The sequence below is a fragment of the Actinia tenebrosa genome, unplaced genomic scaffold, assembly GCF_029948245.1.
Source record: "Actinia tenebrosa isolate PJP-AT-01 unplaced genomic scaffold, QUT_ActTen_1.0 PGA_scaffold15__27_contigs__length_11533743, whole genome shotgun sequence".
NCBI classification, from domain to species: domain Eukaryota; kingdom Metazoa; phylum Cnidaria; class Anthozoa; order Actiniaria; family Actiniidae; genus Actinia; species Actinia tenebrosa.
In genome coordinates this window covers 6240795-6262846 of record NW_028292575.1, presented here as the reverse complement: position 1 = coordinate 6262846, position 22052 = coordinate 6240795, and the positions used below count along the sequence as shown (strand labels likewise).

Genomic DNA, 22052 nt, shown 5'->3' with positions numbered 1-22052 from the left:
AACATTTAAAAAACCAATTGCACACATTTTAGTAATAAAATAAAATAATTATGCAATGTAGGCTTATTTTTTATTATTACTTCTCCACTTTTGAAAAACCTTTATCGTACGAGAGACATTCTACGGTGGGCTTCCTGTGTTAGGATGCCATTCCCGTGGTTAACCGCTTACTGGTAGCAACAGCGGTAGCGTAAACAATTTCACGCTGCTAAATTTCGAAGAGCAAGCAGTGAATTTTCGTTTGGTAAACACAGCTTTTTGCTTCCTATTTTGACTGCTTAATGGCTGTATAAATAAGCTACAACATGCCTGGCATTACAAGTGAGTTGTGTCATCGTTTTTTGTATCGTTTTGTAGGCGCTTTCGAGTGATAGTCGTGCATTGAATGATGACAGAATCTTTGTGTCGCGCTCAAAGCTGTAAAACTAAGCTTTATTTTTTGTTTATTTTTTTCCGATTTTCGGCCTAATTTTTTGTTTTTTTACTATGTCAGGTAAACTACCAGAGGGATGGGAGCGTTCAGAAACGTCGAGCGGTATCCCTTACTACATAAAGTAAGTTTACCGGCATTACACTCCCTTCATAATAGCGATAAAATAATAATATACTATAACTGAAGGAGATAACATCTATCTGTTTGTTAACTATCGCTGTTGAAAAATTTTAATTCGCCATTATATGTACCTAAATTACTCCAACAGCTTTTTTAAATGGCTTAGAAAGAGCTATAAGTTTAGAATTGAAATACAAAAGCTGCAGTTATGATATAAAGTAAAATTTTATGAGTTCACAAGTTCAAAGAAAGCATTTATATTGGTAAACTAATCCTTAAAAGTGCTTGTGTTGATGTTGGATGTCAGCCAGGTTAATTAGCTTGAAGTCTCCTTTTAAATGATTAATTTAGTAACTATTTATATCGGCTGCCTTTATCTACAGCCATGAGACAGAATGCACTCATTGGGATCATCCAGAAATGGTGAAACTCAACCAGGATATAGGTAATAATTATTAATAAAGAGTTGAAGAAAAATAAATAAATTAAGGGTTCTACAGCAGATGTGTCATAGGGCTGGAATAATGCAATATTTTGGCATGCCAAGGCATTTTCTTTTCCTGGAGAAAATATGTATTATTTAGCCCTATGGCATGCATGAGTGCTATAAAAAGGATATTACATGGGAGAGTGGAGATACAAATTTTATCTTCGAGTGAGGGTAGGGAACAAGTGTGAGATTTTCAACATGAGAAGATAAAATTCCTATCTCCAAGCAGCCATGTAATATTCTGTTTATTATATAATTATTTAATGAAATATGTTTTGGCTTTTTCAGGTAATTCTTTCCGTGTATTTTTGAATAGCCATCGCAAATGGTGTTATTTTCACACGTGAAAAATAACATGTTATTTTCAGGTGTGAAGATATCAATTTTTTCGAAATAGAGAAAAATAGATATTTCATTGGTATTTATATGATAAGTAAAAATATGTCTATGAATGACAATGTTTTGCTAATCCCCATCCCAATTTTTTAAAATCATAATCTCTCTTTACTGTAGGGTCAAAAATGTATCTATAGCCTAGGGGGGTCTCTAAGTTGAAGGCATTAATACATTATAGATTGCCTAAAGTCTTGCAATGTACCCTTCTCAAAGCTGCCTTGAATGTGATTCTAACATGAATATATTAATATGCAAAATGAAATGCCACAAATTCCATTGAGAAAAAGTATAATTTCTTTTGTATTTTCATGTTCTTTTTAAGAAGGATTCATCCCTCCAGCTATCACAAAAGAGAAAAACTCATATATTTTTATCCTTGGATAGGGAGTACACAGGGTCCAAAACATATCTATAGCATGCCAGGAGAGAATCTAGCAAAGTGGGAGACAGAGATACATTATAAATTGCCTAAAGGCAATTCCTCAATATCATCCCTCAAGCTATCACAAGAAAGAAATTTTTTTAGCTTCTTATCATTAAATAGTAGTCTAAACTATGTAGGGTCAAAGAATACACATACAGCCTAGGGGAAGCTCTGTTTTAAACTTGGGTTCTGTGAAGCAGAGGTACATTATTATAGTTGCATTTAGTATCATTAAGGTTTAAATATTATTCTGAATTATAGATCTGGTTACTGAAATTATAGTTGCATTCCAACCTCTTCTGCTAATCCTTCCTTACTTGAGATTGTATGGGGGGTGAGGTTCACTCCTCGCACTCTAGCACTACATTCATTATTTACGTCACACAACGCCTCAAATAACATGTTGATTTTTAAGGAGGGAGAAAAAATAGAGAAGCGGTAGAAATTAACTCTTGTGACAAGGGAAAGAACAAAACATTAAAGAAATTCAACCACTGATAACAAACTATGTGGCTCAGCTTAGGATCAAAACCCATGACCCCAAGCCTGAACTGCACAGCAGTAGGAGAAAGTGTCATAGCATGCCACTCATGCCACCAATAAAGATCAATAATTATTGAAGTTATATTTATACAATATAATAACTATTATAAATTTGTGTATTGGTTTCAGCTGCACTGAACAACATCAAATATGCAGCATATCGTACAGCAATGAAATTGAGAGCCATACAAAAGAAGACACAGAGTATGTGATGAACATAAATAATGGTTAATAATATAAGACTTTAATTAGACCTACAGCATAACTCCAGATAGCAAATTGAATTTTTCCAGGAGAGCAGTGTTTTGAATTTATCAATAATTCTGTGTTGACCTGCCTGTTTATGATATTATAATTGGCTACGAGATTAAAGGGCACATTTATCTAGGAGCTAGACTGCAGCAACTTTACATTATTACCCAGCAAGTACTTTGAGGTTAAAAGTTATAATGAGGCACCTGGCAGTGCTTTAATTGTCCTTAATTACCTCGTTATCTAACACCATACCCCTAATTAAGCAAGGCCTCTGCCAATGTCACGTAATATGAACTAAGATTTCAAACCTAGTGTCTGAGACTTTTTTACCTTGTGCTAAATGTTTTTTTAAATTTTAAACCATGTTTGATTCTCTTGATAATAAGCCTGAAGCGAGATGACGTTTTACCCCCGTCTCTAGACCATAATCCTTTTAACATTGCTTCTGTTCTTTAATTATGACTTGTATTGTTCCTGTATTCTCTAAGGAATCAAAAATCTTAATATGAAAGAATTTTAAAAACTATTATCAATGGTATAGAGTCGGGGGTAAAACATCATCTTGCTTCAGGCTTATAAGATTTTTTGTTTGAGTTAAGAATCCATAAAAATATTCTTTTTTTCGTGCACAATCATTAAACAAAGAAATGCTCTGTAATGGGAATCAAAACATTGCATCAAGATGAATGAAGTCAACTGTTCTTTTCTTCGCAGTGTATCTGTTAGAGCTTCCAGTTATAATATCATCTTTACAAGCTGAAGACATTAGAGATGGCTATACAGAAAATCCTCTCACGGCTGCAGATGTACAGGAAATTATTTCTACAATTTTTATCAGTCAAAATGGTGACAGACAGGACTTTATCAACATCCCCTTGGCTAGTGATCTCACTTTTAACTGGATACTCAATGTCTTTGATCCGTAAGATTATTTATCAGTCACAGTGCTTTTAATAGTCTCTGTCCCCAGCAGTTATTTTTAATGTTGTTATGCAATACCCCTTCTACTCTCTTGTTAGAGGAGAGCGTAACTTGAATGACAACACATTGTGTAGTTTTTCAGAAATTATGCATACCTCACCAATGCAAAAAGAAAATAAGACCCACTACCCCTCAAAATTCCATTTTTCTTCCATACAAACTCTATAATTTCTTTCTTTCTTTGTTTCTCTTACCCTCCCATCCCTCGGAAATTCCAAATTCCTCCATGGTTAATTTTTGGAACTACATATATCAAAAAATGGATGGAGAAGTGATACAATGCTTTCAAAGGCATCAAAAGCCATTTTATTGTAGTTGATTTTATATTTAATGTGCATGTTGCATATTGCAATATTTCCACTTGTCAAAAATACTATTTTGAAATATCTAAATATGATTTAAAATATTGAATATTGATCGTTTTAGGGGACGAACAGGATTTGTACAAACTATTTCTCTTAAGGTTGGACTCTCCTTTATGTGTGCAGCAAACTTGCAGGACAAGTATAAATGTAAGTCATTATGGCAAAACTTCATTACATTGCAGGATGGGCTCACAGGGAATGTCTGAACTAACAGCCATCTTGAGGAGTGGTATAAATGTTCCAAGGATTTGCAGACCCACCCCTCGCCCTCACAAAAAAATTATCAATCCAATAACCAATCTAGAATTTGTAGAGCCAAAAAAAATCAAATAATGGGTGAGCAATAATTGCAGTGCTACAGTTTGCAAATGGGAAAAGGAAAAAAAAGAATGAGTCAGCGAACCTTCAGGTCGCTGATCATCTGATCATCTTATGGGTGAACACATGATTTTGCATGCAAAGAAAAACAGTATAAGTTTAACTTTGTTGGTTTGCTTAAGATATTTTTAGGCAATTGTGTAACAGCAATGGTGTCATGGATAGGAAATGTCTGAAGCTTTTTCTGCAAGAAGCTTTGCAGGTACAGAATTTATCTGATTCGATTGAAGAAATCTTTAGTATTTTAGGCTACTATTGAGTGTATATTGATGGGTGTCGAGATAATAAGGTTTATTGAATATTTTGTTTTTTTGGTTTTAGATTCCAAAAAATATTTCTGAAAATGCAGTTTTCTGTGGGACCAGTGTAGAACCTGCTGTTAGAAACTGCTTTGAAAGGGTAAGTTATATTTGTTGATAGGTCATGTATAATATTAATTTGTTATCCATGCATCAATCTATGCATCTATTTATCTTTACATCCTGTCCTATTTTCTAATAATCTATCCATCCATTCATCAAATCAATCCCCATTTATCTGGATTCCATTCTTGCATCCATTTAGCTGGCTTTCCATCCCTCCATCCTTCTGTACATCCCTTCTGGACATCCCATCCATTCATTTATCCCATCCCATCTTAGATTTATCGTTCCATCCATGCATACTGAATCAATCCCTGCATCTATCCTTCTGTCTTTCCATCTTTCCATCCATTTATCCCTCCCATCTCCGTTTGTCATTCTATTCTTTCATGCATGCATGCATCTATTTTTGCATACTCCTATCTCATCCGTGCATTCATCCCACCCATCTTTATATATCATTCTATCCATCCGTCCATTAATCCACCCTCCTTTCATTCATCCCATCATTCTGTCCTTCCATCCATCCATCCATCCCATCCCATCCTATCCATCCATTCATTATTTCATCAATTTATACTTCAACATATAAATTCACGTGCTAATTCTTTGTTTTATTTCTCAAAAGAATGCAGGAGCAATGAACCAAATAAACCTGGATGAATTCCTTTACTGGATGATTGCCGAGCCACAGACTATAGTATGGCTACCCACCCTACACAGACTAGCTGTCTCTGAGTCTGTAAAGCACGAGGCCAAGTGTAACATTTGCAAGTTGTATCCTATTGTAGGATTCAGGTACTCAACAGGAAATAATAAACTAATAATCTGGATATTTATACACCTAAATCCAAAATGGTGCATGGCTGGTTGAAAACAATCCATCCAGGGCCAAATTTACAAATTTACAGTATTTTCTCATGAAATGATGCTACAAAATTTTCGCTATCCTGAATGTAAGAAGAAAAGAAAGGCAGAACAAGTGTACACTTTGCATTGACACAATATTATTTCTTTGCATTTGGCCCTTGACGACTCATTTTCATGCAACACACATGGCTGTGCGCCATTTTGGACTTAGGTGTATTGATACACTCATACTGTACCATAGTTTAGAAAAAATTGCTTGCATGTCCTCCAACAATATAAAGGAACTGAAGGTGTTTTTGTTGATTGTAAATTAATTTTTTTATTAAAGATGTAAATTGTGTTTCATTAAGCAAAAGTTTTTGGGAAAAAATTCAGGCTGGAGCTCGGGATAATTTTTTTCGGAGAAAAATTTCATGAAACGCAAATCACATCTTTAACTGATACAATGTTTTATGACATTTCTTAATTATAGGTATCGCTGTCTCAAGTGTTTTAACTTTGACCTTTGTCAGGTATGTGTTCTGAAGTACAAGATAAACTCTCAGTTATTAAGTGTTGCAATTTTGAATAGAATATCTAATAAAGTAGGAGATAAAAGGTCAAATGTCATTCTCATCATCACTTATAGCTGGTCTGTTTCATAAATGCACATTGCTATTACAGTTTATAGTGTAAACATCCTTAATATAAACCTTTTCCCACTGTAATTTTAGTTACTCATTGTCAGATTTCAATTCTTAAAAGATTTAATTCTAGTACTTGCAAAGTTAAATGCATATTTTTTTGACAATTTTGATAGGAATGCTTTTGGTCAGGGCGTGTCAATAAAGGGCACAAAGTAGGCCACCCTACTCAGGAATACTGTCTGGCAGTAAGTAGATTATGTAATCAACATGGCATGTAAAATAATTGTCATCTCTTATCACCATCACAAAGTACGGCAGTGGCATGGCTCAATGGGTTTGAATTGAAAGTGTGTGAAGGCGCCTCTGCATGGCAGCCATTATATAGTCCATAGGCCGTTTCTGAGTTCTATTAACATGATGCATTGTGGTCTAGCTTCGGCACAGACAACACAAGGCCATGTGGAATAAAAGATGTTTGTACCCAAGCTAGACCACAATGCACCACATTCTAACTCAGAAAAGGTTGTTGTATGACCCCGGAGCGTAGCTCTGACCAGTTTGAATTAGTATGAGGTTGGTTTGAGAGGAGGGAGGAAAAACCAGAGAGCTGTAGAAAAAACCCTCTGAGTCAGAAAGAGAACCAACCATCTCAACACACATGTATGGGGTGACTGGGATTCGAACCCCAGATCTCAGAGGTGAAGGGCAAGTGTGTTTTGCTACCACACTCCTTCCCGACTCCCCTTACAGTAATTTGAGTTCTCTGATAATACAAAGTTTTTCTTGTCTTTAGCCTTCACAGAAAGAGGACATCAAAGATTTTGCCAAGGTTATGAAAAATAAAGTCAGCAAGAAGAAGAAGAGCCCTAAGGATCCTGCAAAAGGAAGATACATTTCTATCGCCAATGAGGATGCCCCACCTTCTAATGAGGAGTGAGTACTGTGGTTGTGTGAATGAAGGGATGGGGAAGGTTGATGGAGATGGAGGGGAGGGGAGGGCTGAGTAATGTGTGGATGAAGGGATGGGAAAGGTTAATTAAGATGGAGGGGAGGGGAGGTGTGAGTAATGTGTGGATGAAGGGATAGGAAAGGTTAATTAAGATGGAGGGGAGGGGAGGTGTGAGTAATGTGTGGATGAAGGGATGGGAAAGGTTAATTAAGATGGAGGGGAGGGGAGGTGTGAGTAATGTGTGGATGAAGAGATAGGAAAGGTTAATGAAGATGGAGGGGAGGGGAGGGGTGAGTAATGTGTGGATGAAGGGATGGGAAAGGTTAATGAAGATGGAGGGGGGGAGGGTGAGTAATGTGTGGATTATGGGATGGGGAAGGTTGATGAAGATGGAAGGGAGGGGAGGGGTGAGTAATGTGTGGATGAAGGGATGGGGAAGGGAGGGGGTGAGTATTTTAGGGTTGAATGGATGGGAAAAGGTTGTGAGGCATGACTGGCGGGCCAACTTTCACCTGAGTGTACCAGCAAGAAACACAAGCTAAAGTAATGAATTGATCTTATTTAACAAACAGGTATTCAGTGGATGCTCCACCAAGAATGAAAAAATACAATTCGGATACGCATGAAAAATTAGGTTCCTGTGCTGCAAGGTAGACGATGTTTGAATCGTTGACTACTTGAAATATTGTGCTTGATGATATTGATGATATTATTAGTAATACATATTGCAAGTAATATATCAATTATAATAATTTGGGCTTAAACAGCGCAAGTGATGATCAATGTTTTTTTTATTTAAACATATAGTTTCTATAAGTTGTCCCCAAGAGCTCTCATGCGATAGATGATGATGGATGGATGGATGGATGGATGGATGGATGGATGGATGATGGTGATGGACGATGGATGATGATGGATGATGGATGATGGTGATGGATGACTGATGATGATGATCATAGTGATGGTGATGATGGGTGATGGGTGATTATGATCATAATGATGGTGGTGGTGGTGGTGGTGGTGGTGATGATGAAGATGATAATGATGGTGATGTTGGTTATATTGAAATATTTACGTTTATATTTTTCACAGACTTGCTAGTTACGACGAAATCGATGACAAGCCAAGATACTCAACACCAATACACAGACCAGATTTGTACGTATCTCTGTCAGACAGCCGGCAGCTGAACCCTGTATCCGGTTCAGGCCAGATAAGACTGATTATATTAATCTTTGAATACCTCAAGGCTTAGACCAATAATTTGTTTTGGGGGGAGAGGGTTGCAGGAATTTATGTTGCACAATATTTATTTTTTGTAACAAGTTTTGCACACAATTTATTTTGTGTTACTCGATATTTCTTGACTGAAAGGAGAGGTTGCTCGTTGCTTGATATTTTATAACCTTTAATCATAGTATTGTTTTGCATTCTCAGGGACGAACATCGAGGGCCAATACATCACCATTACCCATCTAGGTGAGTACAGCGTTGGGCGAGGGGGAATGGAGAAGAGGGAAAGGATTTTGTTTCACGCAGTTTGTCTTTTCTTTCTGTTAAATTATGATTTTTATTTTTGAATTTTTACGCAGTCGATCTGAAGAACCTTTTCCAACGGTAAGTTTTCTTTTTCTCATTTTATTCGATTTTTTTTTTGCGTTTCGATAATGTCGATGATGACGATGGTGATGATACTTTATGATGGTGATGAGGCTGCTGTATGATACATGGTGATGGCGATGAGGATGATGGTGATGATACACGATGACAATAGTGGAGATGCTTTGTGATGGTGATGAGGTTGTTGGTTATCATACATGATGAAGAAGCTGTTGAAGGTGTTTAACTCTTGCTGATACAACAAATAGATGATGATGATGAATTCAAAGTGAGCTTGTTTATATGTAGGAAACTACTCTACAGCTTCGTAGCCCAACCGAAGTTGGACATGTCCTAGATCCAAGTCAGCAAGACGAACTAGAAGGTCTAATATCTAACCTAGAGAATGACAACAGGTAATACTAGCCGTGGCGTGACGTGACGTGACGCAAAAAAAAACTGTTTTATTCTCTTGAGTCGTATAGACCCCTTGCAGCACTTTGGAATGCAGCTCAATCTGGAGGACAAAATGATAGGTTCCAATTCTCAGGAGATTGGAATTCTTTTGTTTTGTCCCCCAGATCGAGCTGCTTTGACGTCACATGCAAGGGGTGTCATACTCTTGAGAGTAAGATTTTTTTGAGCGTTGTCTATATCCATATCTTCTCATGCGCAATAGTGTCCCATAGTGCATTTCAACTGCATTTCAACAACTCCTGGACGACTAATATCAGTTTTTGGCTACCTGAATGTGCACCTCAGCGTTACTAAACCAAAGTATTCTCATCCAAACTATTTTTACGTTAACATTCACAGAGCTCTTCGCGACGAGATCGACCGCATTCACCAACTGCAGCTCCAGAACCTCAGTCTTAGCACGTTGGATAACTCAGACGAAGCAGATCTGCTGCGTCAGCGGAAAGAGCGGCTCTTGGCTCGCGAAGAAGTGCTCGAGTCACACAATCAACAGCTAGAAATCCAACTCAATCGACTGAGATCTTTATTACATCAGGTATTAATGGAGAATGAGCTCAGAAGAACTGAGCAATGGTGTTAAATTTGATAGGCTGTTTGTCTGAACGATTTGTCACGCAATGATGTCCTATGTCACGGCGTGTTACGGTCTGTCACGCGAGCATACTCGATTCTTGACGAACGCGTTACCATGGACCGTTACCGTGTACGATCACAAAGTAGATTTCATACGAAAACAACTCTGTATTGCGTGACGGTGATGATAAGAGTCAAATCACTTTTTTCCACTTTTTCTTTCATTCGCATTTTTGCTTGCATTATAGAAATTATTTATGCATTAACGAAATTTAAAAATTATGACAACAATGATAAAATCCATCTAGTATTAGTAGACAGTAGTAATGAAGTTATATCAGTATATTAAAAAGCTAAAACATTAGGACTAAGCATTATAAGCTAAAACAAAGAGATAATGAATTAGTTCTTAGTCCCCTCACCCCACCTCTTGTTCATCCAGGTAGCATTCCCGTTCCCAGATCATCTTCGGGTAGGTGTCGCTCCTCCCTGTCAGACGGGGACGAACGACAGCCAAGGAGGATCAGGGAACAAGTATGATCCAGGTAGTTGAAAGGGTAAGATTAAGAGTGGGGTGACTAAGAACCCTAAATTATTAGATTATTTAATTAATAAATATCATTTTAATGAATGAAAATTTAATGAAAAAACTTCGAAGAATAAACTGTATAAAATTTCATATAAATGTATAACATCACAAGAATGTTTTAAAATTTTAAATCATTTTTCGTCATTGTATATTATTAATATGCATTTTTACTGCAAATAATCTTCAAATAATTCTGCAATAAACTGTATGAAAAGGCCTGCTGAATAAAATTTGAAAAAACTGAATTAAAAGTTGGGATCTTGATAGTAATTTCCCGGGAATTGATCTAATTAAAGCAAGATGTTTTTTGTTCAAGGGTCTTGTTGATCACAAATACCTTCTAAAGCGACTGAATCTCTTCTAAAGTGACATCCAGCCTTAAATCGACCTAAACATGGACTAAAGGGTTCTGTTTCAAAGTATAAAATCATGAAAGCCTTCTAAAGTGACCACCTCCCCTAAGTCGACCTAGGGGTGGACTAAAGGGTCCTCCTTAGAAGTTAATACTATGAACCCCTTCTAAAGTGACCACCTGCCTTAAATCGACCTAGGGGTGGACTAAACGGTCCTCCTTAGAAGTTAATACTATGAGCCCCTTCTAAAGTGACCACCTGCCTGAAATCGACCTAAAGATAAAATAAAGGAACTTGTTGAAGTATAAAATTTATATTTAAAATTTTTGCTAAAAATGTTACATTACATGACGAAGACAGTAGTATGTTCCGCACCATTCGTTCCCGGTTTTTGCGCCTGAAATGCGCCTGAACTTATTTGCATTGCGCCTGAACCATTCTCGGTTCTGATTCGTCTAATCGGACAGAAGGAAACGACCTTAAAGCTCATTTGCATTGCGCCTGAGCTGAACGCGGTTTCGATTGGCCCAAACGAAAATCAGGAAGTGACATCACAATCTATTTCCGGAGTACATTTACATAGATTAAAAAAAGTCCTAGATAAAAGGCGGGAACAGTCCGATCCAAATATCGTAACTCAGAGACAATTATACAAACCTTTTGTACAAATGTTTGTGTAGTTCTTTTGTTTCAATGAAAATTCCTTATTCATGTTAAAGCCGAAAAAGCTTGTTATACCACTCCAGCTTCTTCGATTTATAGGCCTCAAAAGAAGGAAAGAGAAGGTTTAACGATTACGAAAGTGTATACGCTTATTTGAATAAAGTTAGTCACCAGAAAAGCTACAAAGCTGAGACCGACAAGGATTATGGATAGATACATTTTACATGTTTTAACAGCTTGATAACTGTTGATGGACTTGAGATCTTCTACCAGTTACAAGTTTACCTCATCTGAGCATCCTCAACCGCTTCAGTTTGTCATAAGCTTTACTTGTTGAATATAAAATATTTCTCATGATTCTCAGCGATCACAGCTTTCTAGGTTTTTGGTGACTAACTTTATTGAAATATATATACATTTTTTGAGCAAAACATGAAAACGAAAAAATATGAGACTAATTAAAACGCAGTGGAGCGAAAGACTGGTTATCAAGCAGAAATGTCAATCTTTGTTTGCTAAGCTCTGTATAAATTATTTTCATTTGACAGAACCTATAAATATTCTTTAGAAGGTATTTTAGGTAATTTAAAAGTAGAATCTAGACTCTCTTGTTCTTTTGTCTCTCTAATAAAGTAACGACACACACACCGTAAGAAAGGTTCTTTCTCTTTTATTGTGTAGTGTGCTAAACCTATAAGTGTATGGAGTGCATATTGGAAGCTAATGATATACAGAAACTAGAGTTTTGACAAATTGTCCTGCCTTCCAGCTCAGATCTCTTGATTTTGCACACAGTACCGTCTCCTAAGAATAAGGATTTTAGCTCTTAAAAGCGAAGCCACTTGCCAGAGACTCCACCTTAACCATTTAGCGCATTCCTCTGCTTCCATATGATGTATTTGGTCGTGGTTAAGCGGGGGGATAAGCATCGACACTCTTCTTCTTTTTTCGTAAGAGTCTACTTTAACTTTTCCAGCTGAAACTAAGCCTAGACTATACGTGAGCCTGGAAACGTTCTGAACACATTCTTAGTCAGTTTTGAATGAAGAATATACCAATCAATCTCCAAACTTAAACTAGGTGCAGTCGTATAATGTTTGAGTCTGTTTACAAATCCATAGACTATAGGACTATAGGTGTAGTAAATGTGTTGTTTGTATTACTACCATGTGGAATAAATTTTCTTTGTCGCAGAGAGTAGAAAGACTTTTTTTTAAAAACCACCTTTACTTCGTGCTACAAAGTCGCGCAACAAAAAAGGATTGGTTTAGTATATGGTGCTATTACCGTAGCTGAAAGAGTGAAAGCGTATTACAACATTTCAAGCCCGCATTATTCGTTTCTCGATTGTTCTAGGTAATCAAATGTGCAGAAAATGAGACAAATTTGGTTTCTAGGAACCAGGATGAAGCGTTTCTATTTAGATACAATTCCCTTTTTTCTCTATTGTTGTTGTTGTTGTTCTTGTAGTCCTTCATTCTACTTCTCGCCTATTTTCAGGTACTTGAAAGCAACAGGCAAATCTTTCCAATCTTTCTTAGTTATGGCCTTCTTGATATCATCGACATAGGCCTTCATCATCAGGTGCTTTGGTTCTTTCAGCATTACTTTCAACACCTCGGTAAATTGGCCATCTGTTTTTTTCGACGGCAGCGGCTGAATTGAACGCACTATACAGATGACGTGAACATAGCTGTCGAATTTATTTTCCGTTTTTCTAGTGGCGTTTAGTGTGGTGGTTATCTCGATAGCCTTAGTTAAGTCATTCCTGACTATAATCATCATACTGGGTAAAGATATTAGCCTACCCATCTCTACGGATTCGATTTCATGCGCTATGAGGGAGTGTGGGTATTGCTGGTCGTACTTGCTCCAGTAATTTCTCGCATAATCATCGTTGTCTGCAAGTTTGAAATTACCCTCTCTATTTACTTCTTCAACCAACTTTGCCTTGTTTCTTGAACTGGTTCTGTGTCCTATGTGCGGCCAAATTGCTGTAGGGATATTTGTGGCCGTTGACATGCACATACGTGCAATTGCGGGAGCTGTACGAGTAAATTCAAGCAACCCACCAAACTCGTCTCCGTTTGCTTCCATGTTACTTTCGATGTTTTCAATGCTCACAGTCTTCATATATGTAACTTGAAATCGATCCTTCAATTCGTTCAGAGATTCAAGGACTATATTGAACGAAGGATCCGTTTGTATAAAGATGGTCTCTTGAGCCATTATATAACGTTAACCTTACTCAATCTTCGAGCGAATCTAAACGCTAGTCGAATGGCATCTAGACAACATCTGTCTCATATTTGTGCTATTCTAGTAAATATATATGAGGTCACCATTGTAACACCGCCACGTGTCAACTTCTATGGCGTTTTATTTTGGCGTTTTATTTTGGCGTTTTATAATGGCGTTTTATTTTGGCGTTTTATTTTGGCGTTTTATTATGGCGTTTTATTATGGCGTTTTATTATGGCGCTTTATTATGGCGTTTTATTTTGTACCCTAAGGGACTGGTCATAAAGTACAGGGGGGTTGGGGGGGAATCAGAGGGTGGGCCACATAATTTTGAACTCCTTGAAAGGGGTGGGCAGTCAATGAAGTGAAATTGAATTTAGAATACTGTATTACAGTCAAAGGACATGTACAAATGCTGAAAAGTAATCCAATCACATTTCCAAGTTTGGATTAAAATTGGATTTCATTCTCGGGAGATTGGAACGACCAAAAATCTTTTTATGAATTGAAAATTCAGTCTAGCTGGGCACGCTTCATGTCCTTTGACTGTAATACGGTACTTAACTGTGCTTAATTATGACTAGTGACGTTTCAGTTTCCCAGAAAAGGCGCCCAAATTCGTCAACAACAAAAAAATCCCTAGTTCAGCCATCTTCCTCGGTTCGTGTCTAATTTTTTCCGTAATGCAACAAATTTGGTGTTTCATTTCATTGACTGCCCACCCCTTTCAAGGAGTTCAAAATTATGTGGCCCACCCCCTGATTCCCCCCCAACTTCCTGTACTTTATGACCAGTCCCTTAGGGTACAAAATAAAACGCCAAAATAAAACGCCATTATAAAACGCCAAAATAAAACGCCATAGAAGTTGACACGTGGCGGTGTTACAATGGTGACCTCTTATAGTTAGTAGAATAGCATAAATATGAGACAGATGTTGTCTGGATGCCATTCGACTAGCGTTTAGATTCGCTCGAAGATTGAGTAAGGTTGACGTTATACAATGGCTCAAGAGACCATCTTTGTACAAACGGATCCTTCGTTCAATATAGTCCTTGAATCTCTGAACGAATTGAAGGATCGATTTCAAGTTACATATATGAAGACTGTGAGCATTAAAAACATAGAAAGTAACATGGAAGCAAACGGAAATGAGTTTGGTGGGTTGTCTGGATTTACTCGTACAGCTCCCGCAATTGCACGTATGTGCATAGAAAAAACACTAGAATGAAAACTGAATTCTAGGTTTAGATTTAAATTCTTGTCTCTATGCATCTACCCATAATCCTTGTCGGTCTCAGCTTTGTAGCTTTTCTGGTGCCTAACTTTATTGAAATAAGTGTATACACTTTCGTAATCGTTAAACCTTCTCTTTCCTTCTTTTGAGGCCTATAAATCGAAGAAGCTGGAGTGGTATAACAAGCTTTTTCGGCTTTAACATGAATAAGGAATTTTCATTGAAACAAAAGAACTACACAAACATTTGTACAAAAGGTTTGTATAATTGTCTCTGAGTCACGATATTTGGATCGGACTGTTCCCGCCTTTTATCTAGGACTTTTTTTAATCTATGTAAATGTACTCCGGAAATAGATTGTGATGTCACTTCCTGATTTTCGTTTGGGCCAATCGAAACCGCGTTCAGCTCAGGCGCAATGCAAATGAGCTTTAAGGTCATTTCCTTCTGTCCGATTAGACGAATCAGAACCGAGAATGGTTCAGGCGCAATGCAAATAAGTTCAGGCGCATTTCAGGCGCAAAAACCGGGAACGAATGGTGAGGAATATACTACTGGAGACTAAAAAACGCAGGCTTGTTTTTGGTGTTAAGGCCGATTTACACGGTATGATTTTTCCTCACAACTGTCATGCGCAATATGCTTACCGCCAAGTTTTATTTGCCATTTTCAGTCGTAGGCAAGTTGTACGGTCGATTTACGCGAAGTAGTTCACGAAGTACGTAAAATCGTACCGTGTTAATCGACCTTAAGAATACAGAGTTCAGCTTTACCCAATGTATCGAAAACTAAAACCCTAATTTGGGTACTGTATAACAAAACGGCTCGCAATGTCGAAAAATCCTGCCCGGTCCTTCAAACTGATGTGGTTAAAGGAAAAGATATCGGTTCTTGTTCTTTTAATACTCCATTTTACAGTTTCGTTCAGTGAACACGAATAATAGTTTCGTGTCAAGGTAAGAGTTTCCGCGCATAGCAAAACTATAGTTTATTGCAGCCTCGGCTTGGAATTACTATTCGTGGTCACTGAACGGTAATGTAAAATGGAGTACTCCCAGTCAAGCAAGAAGCGATCAAAGAGATCGCGAGCTCTTGGGGTTTATACTCATGCGCGAGTTTTGAAATGCAAATGATTCTGCGTTGCTAATGACAACATGACTATAGCTGTATAGTCATTAAAAATAAAAATATCTAAAAATGAGACTCTAACGATTTCATTAACATAAGCACCCAAATTGCCGGTTCAAAATCAAAATCAATGAAAGTAAAAGGATAACCATAGCATAAATTGCTTTAAAAGTAAGATTTTCCCAATGTTTTAATTTATAGTTTCATTTTTTATTTTTTTCACCTGTGAATTTTTTTGTAAGATCGCACTGAGGTTTCATACATCCATCTTTACTTATATTGCATTCAATTCATGTAAATGAACCAGATATATCTAGTGTTCTTGTGGCGGGTATTGGAATAACAATATCGACTTGAAGCGACTAAACACGACGGTAAATACATTTTCAGTTAAAGCTTCATTAACCTTAAATATGCCACAACGAAATAAGTGCTTTTGTAACAAAAATGTTTTAAGGAAAAGATGTCGATCGGTAAATACGTAAAAAGTTGTTTTGAATTGATGTACTTTATTATAACCGACAGATCATGATAAATAGATGTTAGAGCTTCATGCATTTTTAGAACTTAGAACTTAAAATGTGTTCCAACCAAAAAAGTGCTTTTCTAATAAGCATTTTTGAAGAAAACCCTACGATTTCAATCGTAAAAATGAAACAACTTTTGGAATTTATGTACAGGCTAATGTAAAAATAGTCGTACTGATGGAGAAACGTCTGAATTTATGTACTTTATGACAGGCTTATCGGTTATGCAAAAATGGTCGTACTGATGGAGAAACTAAGAAACGTCTTTTGTATTTTACCGACGCGTATTTTACCGATTTCTATGAAACAGAGTGTGTTTTAACGACAAAGATACTTCATAACCGGCAGCCAGTCTGTTATTTTTTTTCGTCGAACTAAATATCAAAAATACACTGGTGCAAATAGAATTTGTTTCTGTTTAATTTTTCCCTCAAGATAAGATCATTAAACCAACAATTAACAGCTTCGAGGTTGTGGTTTTGTTCAAAGCAAACCAGAATTTTTGCAGTCGTTTTTTGAAGTGAGTAAATTTTCTGCGATGTTTTGGTTTCAGGGCGGAAGTGGTGTTGCCGCGCAAAAGCCAAGATCTTCACAACGCACAGACAGCGTTCTTTCAGCAACTATTCCTTACCAACCAACGCCACTACCAAGAGCAGTATCCCCTCAAACTCGAGGCTTCAGTACCGAGCAGAACAGAGAACACGCACCAGGACTTTATAATCCTACGCAAATACCAAGGGTTTCATCCTCACAAGCACGTTCACAACCGACCATGATGTATCCCCCAGGAACTGATAGAAATTGTACTGAAATCAGGGGAGTGTCTGCCAACCAAACCAGCCCAAACCAGGAGGACTTCTCTACGCGTTTCCAGCCGACTGGGTCTCTTCCTGGGTTGCGGACAGCTGATAATGAATTCAGGGGGGTGTCACCCCAAATAGGACAACAATACCTACCAGCGGTTGGTGCATCTCCGTACTTATCGACCCCTGCAGTAAATGGACAGGTGACTTCGAACATGAGTTTTAACGCTCCTTCTTCGTCTGTGCCACCATTACAGCGGTTTTCGCCGTCTCATCCTGGATTTGGAAGCCCCACGAGGATCGATTCGTCACGCCAGGAGGCTGAACTACAGAACATCGTGGATTGCATGACGAGTTCTTTTCCTCTCGATGCGGAATCAGGTTAGTTGTCGTTAGTTTGAAGTGTGAAAATATGTCTTAGCCTTAAGTCCCAGTGATGAACCTTGAGGAAATCCCATTTTGGTATTCTATTCAGTTCCCGTTCCCAGTTACCTACCTCCTGGTGGAATTCCCATCTTGTTTCTATTTCCCATTCCCAGTGACCTTATTTCCACTCCCAGTAATAAAGCTTGGAAAATTCTGTTTGGTATCCTAATTTCCAGTTTGTTTCCAGTTACCTAGGGACCAGTCACTATTTAAGTCGGAGGGAGAGGGGGGTGGAGGAGAGAATGTCTTTGATGCCAAAAATTTTCCAGACCCCAGCCTAATAGCCTAATAGCATTCATGTTAATTTTCAGGCGACCCCTTCAATTGTTTACGAAATCCTCCCAATCTTCTTTTCCTTTTTGACCTTCAAAGGCCCCCAATGTTCCACTAAAAATAAATTGAGGACCCCCCATTTTCTCCTCCACCCCCCCCCCCCCCCTCCCGACTTAAATAATGACTGGTCCCCTATCTTCGTGGTGTCATTGGTCGAGTCTTGGAGAAATCCCATTTTGTCATTGATTCTATTTTCCATTCCTAATGACCTAATTTTCACTCCCATTGATGAAGAGTGGAGAAAAATCCTGTTTGATATTCTGTTTCCCTTTTCCAATGACTTGACGACAAGTCCAAGTGCATCAAACCCCATTTGCTCCAAAATAAAGATAACCCTTCAAAATAGTTAGTTCAAGATGTCGTAAGTCTAATTGACAACGTCTTTCTGTCGTTAGATATTTCCATGGAAATCCACAGCGACTTATTTCTAGCTGCTGCCATGGTGGGAGAAGCAATGCAGTCGTTAGTATCAGCGGTCTCCCGGCAGAGAGGTGGGTAGCTCTTCCTTTCCCTACCGTTTTTTGCAGTCATTCAAAAAGCAGATGTACATCTAAGGGTGTTTTATCTTTTATTGTTTTAGGCCATGATTATTCCGATGCGTCGCTCTCCTATAATAACTACACAACAGACAATCAGGTAAATCTTTGTTCTTAGTCCTGGCCGGCCCTTCCTATGGCATTGACGACAGACGTGCCGCCATTTTGGTTGAGCAAATATTTCAGTCGTCCAACATGGCGGCCATAACGTCAGATGTACCGGTCGAAAGAATACCTTGGTTCTACTAATCATATTTCCATCTGTTTTTTTTAACAGTATGCAGCCAATAGTAGTATACCGATGGTTAGGAATGAAGGGCACTCGTTTGATAGGTAAGTTATTGACGCCCTGTGTGTGTTTTCTTGTTTGCGCGTGACAAAAGTGTTCAAACCCTTTGCTAAGCCCTCTATAAGTGTGGCGGCCACATTTAGTGCAATAATGCGCTAATTTCGAGACTTTGAACTATAATATAATGGACTCGTATTTAGGCGTTGGAAAATTGCCCGCGTAGGTTTGTCCTCGTGACAAAGTAGATTTTGATGGATGTCAATAATCAAAGTCTTTTTGTGACTTTGTCGGGAAACACTAAGTCGGGCACTGGCCTATGGAATGTCATGAAAAAATACTTTATACCTTACAGCAAGTTGTGCGGTTTCGCGCGTTACTGTAAGCTGTGCACAAGAAATTAAGATGGAGTGAATTTGCTGTGATGCTAGCTCAGTCTTTTCATTTTTCTCCCTTTCTTTCCCAGTCCTTCAGGATATGTGGAGGAATATGGTCCTTTGTAAGTAAAATGCCATCCAAGGATTCAGACTGGTGCTATAATTTTGTGACAAATAATATATTTTCATGGTTTGTTCGTATGGTGACTACCTGTACCACTGTTGACAGGAGAAATCCTAAGGACCATATATTCCAGGCATAACCATGTCAAAGGTCACTGCTAGTTCCTAGCAGGGAATAACATGCATAATGAAAGGTTCTCAAACGAGGGAACCACGACCACACCCATCAAACAATCATGAGACAAGGGACCATCCACTACAGGCATGACCATGACAGGGTGGAATATCATTGCTTTGTCCATGCAGGCAATAACATGCATAATGACAGGTTCTCAAGCATGTGAATTAAGACCAAACACCCATCAAACAATCACGAAAGAATCTACAACTTGAACAACACCATGCATTGTTATGAAATTCCACAGACTTCAAAGTCAACCAATTATGTCCCATATTAGTCTTTAAATGAAAGACATAAATTGCTACTTAAAAGTCCAGTGTAAAAATTATTTCTAAAAGAAAAAAACCCTGTTTTTAGACTTGTCATCTTTATCTTTATTACTCTATGAAGTTCATCTCATGCATTCATTTTGCAGTCTATATATTACAGTACAGACCTCCCTCAGTTAAGGTTTGTCTAAAGACCTTGTTTAAGTCCATGAAAAATTCCCCAAATACTTACAATATTGACATATTTCTGAAAACCTAAATGCACACTTAAACTGTACATAAAACTGAGAACTCTGTTTCTACAAGCTCTGCCTAAATCGAGTATAATTTGTATTTTTTACATAACTTTGTAAGTATAATCTACAAAGGGTTGTTTAGGGGATGCCATTTGCCATTTTTGCTACACAGGTTTTCAATTAGTTTTTGAATCAAACTTCTTTGTTTTTCAGTCTGTTTTTCAAGAGAGTTTGCTAAGCTTTCCCCCATATTGAAAAACATTTCATCCCCTCAATCCCTCAATCCCTTGCAAAGCACAATATTCCCAATTATATTCTCATTTTTTGAGGTAAAAAGAGGTAGAAAGACCAACATGCATCATCAATTTTGTTATCTAAAAAAACTGATCATAGTTTTAAAACTTAACAAACTGCATTATTTAGGAAACTTTTTCTGGTTAGTTCATAAAACTGAGCATACCCTTGAGTCTTACTGTGCCGATACTCCAACCAGGACTACTTTGGTAAACTACTGTAGTCTCATTAGCCAATCATATTGTGACATTTATTTTAATATTTTTAACCAGCCAATCAGATAGCACATTGATATAATGAGAGCGTGAGAATGTGATAATCTGATTGGCTAACACTGTTATCGGTTAAATCTCTGTCTAAATTACTGTTAGCTGATTGGTCAGTTTTATTCAAGTAGTCCCGGTTAGTGTGTCTGCACAGTAAGTCCATTTTCATCAAACCCAAAGGAATAAAAAGTTTATATAAAAAGGAGAAGAAAGGAATAAAGAATCTGCATTTCAAAAATAATCCCATATAAAGAATTTATATCTAAATGTTCCCTGAATGTTATATTCTAACAAATTATATCCAAAGGTAAATATATTTACTTTTTTGCACTTCCACACTTCCCTTAAATATAATACTGTACTATTATGTAGTAATGAGGTACTCTGAAATTTTGTTTTCCAATGCCGTCAATCAAAATTCATCCTACCAAAACATTTTTTTTGGCGAAATTACTGAGCGTAAAAATTTGAGTCTGCAAAGCAGGCTAATCAAAAATAATCAGTCAGTACCTTTTGACTGACGGCAGTGAAAAAAAAAATTCCAGTGGGCAACTCAAAACTACTGAGATTGCATATTATAGAAAATAGCTTTATTCTCGACTTTCACATCCCCATAATCCTTTGCGTCTGGGGGGGGGGGGGGGGGGGGGGGGGGGGACCACAGGGTAAAAACCCACTTATCTTGCTGAAGGCTGATCAGACAATGTTGAAAATACCTTGTTTGGTATCCAAAGATAAAATGAAGAAGTAAAAAACAGAAAAAGACAGAAGCTTGAAGACGTTTAAGGTAAATTTTAAACATTTTTTGTAAGTCAATACATTTTCTGTAAGACCAAAACTCTTCATGATCTGTACACGCAAAAATAACTTGAATAAACTGATAATCAGTATTGTGCAGATAAAAGCAAGTATAGTATAAATTCAATTAAGAAACCTTTCAATTTGGGACAGTTTTTTGATTGGTTACCCCCCAAATACACAAGGCATTATGGGGATGTGAAAGTCAAGAATAATAAATTAAACCTAAAAAGGGGTTATCAGTGATACATACAACTTTTTGCGTCCCTAATATTTTTCACAATAACCCTCATTTTTGACTTGAAGTTTTTATTTTTAGCTTGGATAAATATAATAAATGGACTTATATTCTCTCAATTTTCCCAACAGTTGGGAATATTAAGGGTAATACATAAATATTAAAGGTAAATATGGACATTTTATGGTACTATAGGATACCAGTTAAATAAATATGAAATGAATATTAGAACAGTTTTCATATGACTGTAAAAAGCTCACGACACGAACATGGTTGTGACACGGCGAGGTATGCGCCAAACCAATCATA

The 22052-nt window shown here is 37.4% G+C and overlaps 2 protein-coding genes across 3 annotated transcripts; one reads left to right on the top strand and one right to left on the bottom strand.

Annotated features, from left to right (window-relative positions):
* The first annotated feature begins 201 nt into the window (after positions 1–201).
* On the top strand, positions 202–20948 carry LOC116308351 (dystrophin). 2 transcript variants are annotated; one of them, XM_089030147.1, is made up of 23 exons: positions 202–321; positions 494–554; positions 937–998; positions 2536–2610; positions 3376–3583; positions 4069–4154; positions 4508–4587; positions 4707–4784; positions 5376–5545; positions 6090–6129; positions 6417–6488; positions 7037–7176; positions 7765–7842; positions 8285–8350; positions 8630–8671; positions 8785–8809; positions 9101–9207; positions 9608–9803; positions 17131–17761; positions 18535–18630; positions 18720–18775; positions 18953–19008; positions 19428–20948. In XM_089030147.1, exons 1-23 carry the CDS (start codon positions 306–308, stop codon positions 19462–19464), a joined length of 2478 nt encoding a protein of 825 aa, XP_088886273.1. In that variant the 5' UTR covers positions 202–305; the 3' UTR covers positions 19465–20948. The 2 variants fall into 2 exon arrangements, with proteins under 2 accessions (XP_088886273.1, XP_088886274.1); XM_089030148.1 differs by lacking the exon at positions 8630–8671.
* LOC116308345 (uncharacterized) lies at positions 12101–13798 on the bottom strand. Its single transcript, XM_031718751.2, has one exon. It carries the CDS (start codon positions 13673–13675, stop codon positions 12926–12928), a length of 750 nt encoding a protein of 249 aa, XP_031574611.2. The 5' UTR covers positions 13676–13798; the 3' UTR covers positions 12101–12925.
* Positions 20949–22052: the final 1104 nt, after the last annotated feature.

Coding starts and splice junctions, on each gene's coding strand:
- LOC116308351 (XM_089030147.1), top strand. Junction 999..2,535: donor GAAACTCAACCAGGATATAG/GTAATAATTATT, acceptor TATTGGTTTCAG/CTGCACTGAACAACATCAAA. Junction 9,208..9,607: donor AACCTAGAGAATGACAACAG/GTAATACTAGCC, acceptor TAACATTCACAG/AGCTCTTCGCGACGAGATCG.
- LOC116308345 (XM_031718751.2), bottom strand. CDS start 13,675: ATGGCTCAAGAGACCATCTTTATACAAACGGATCCTTCGTTCAATATA.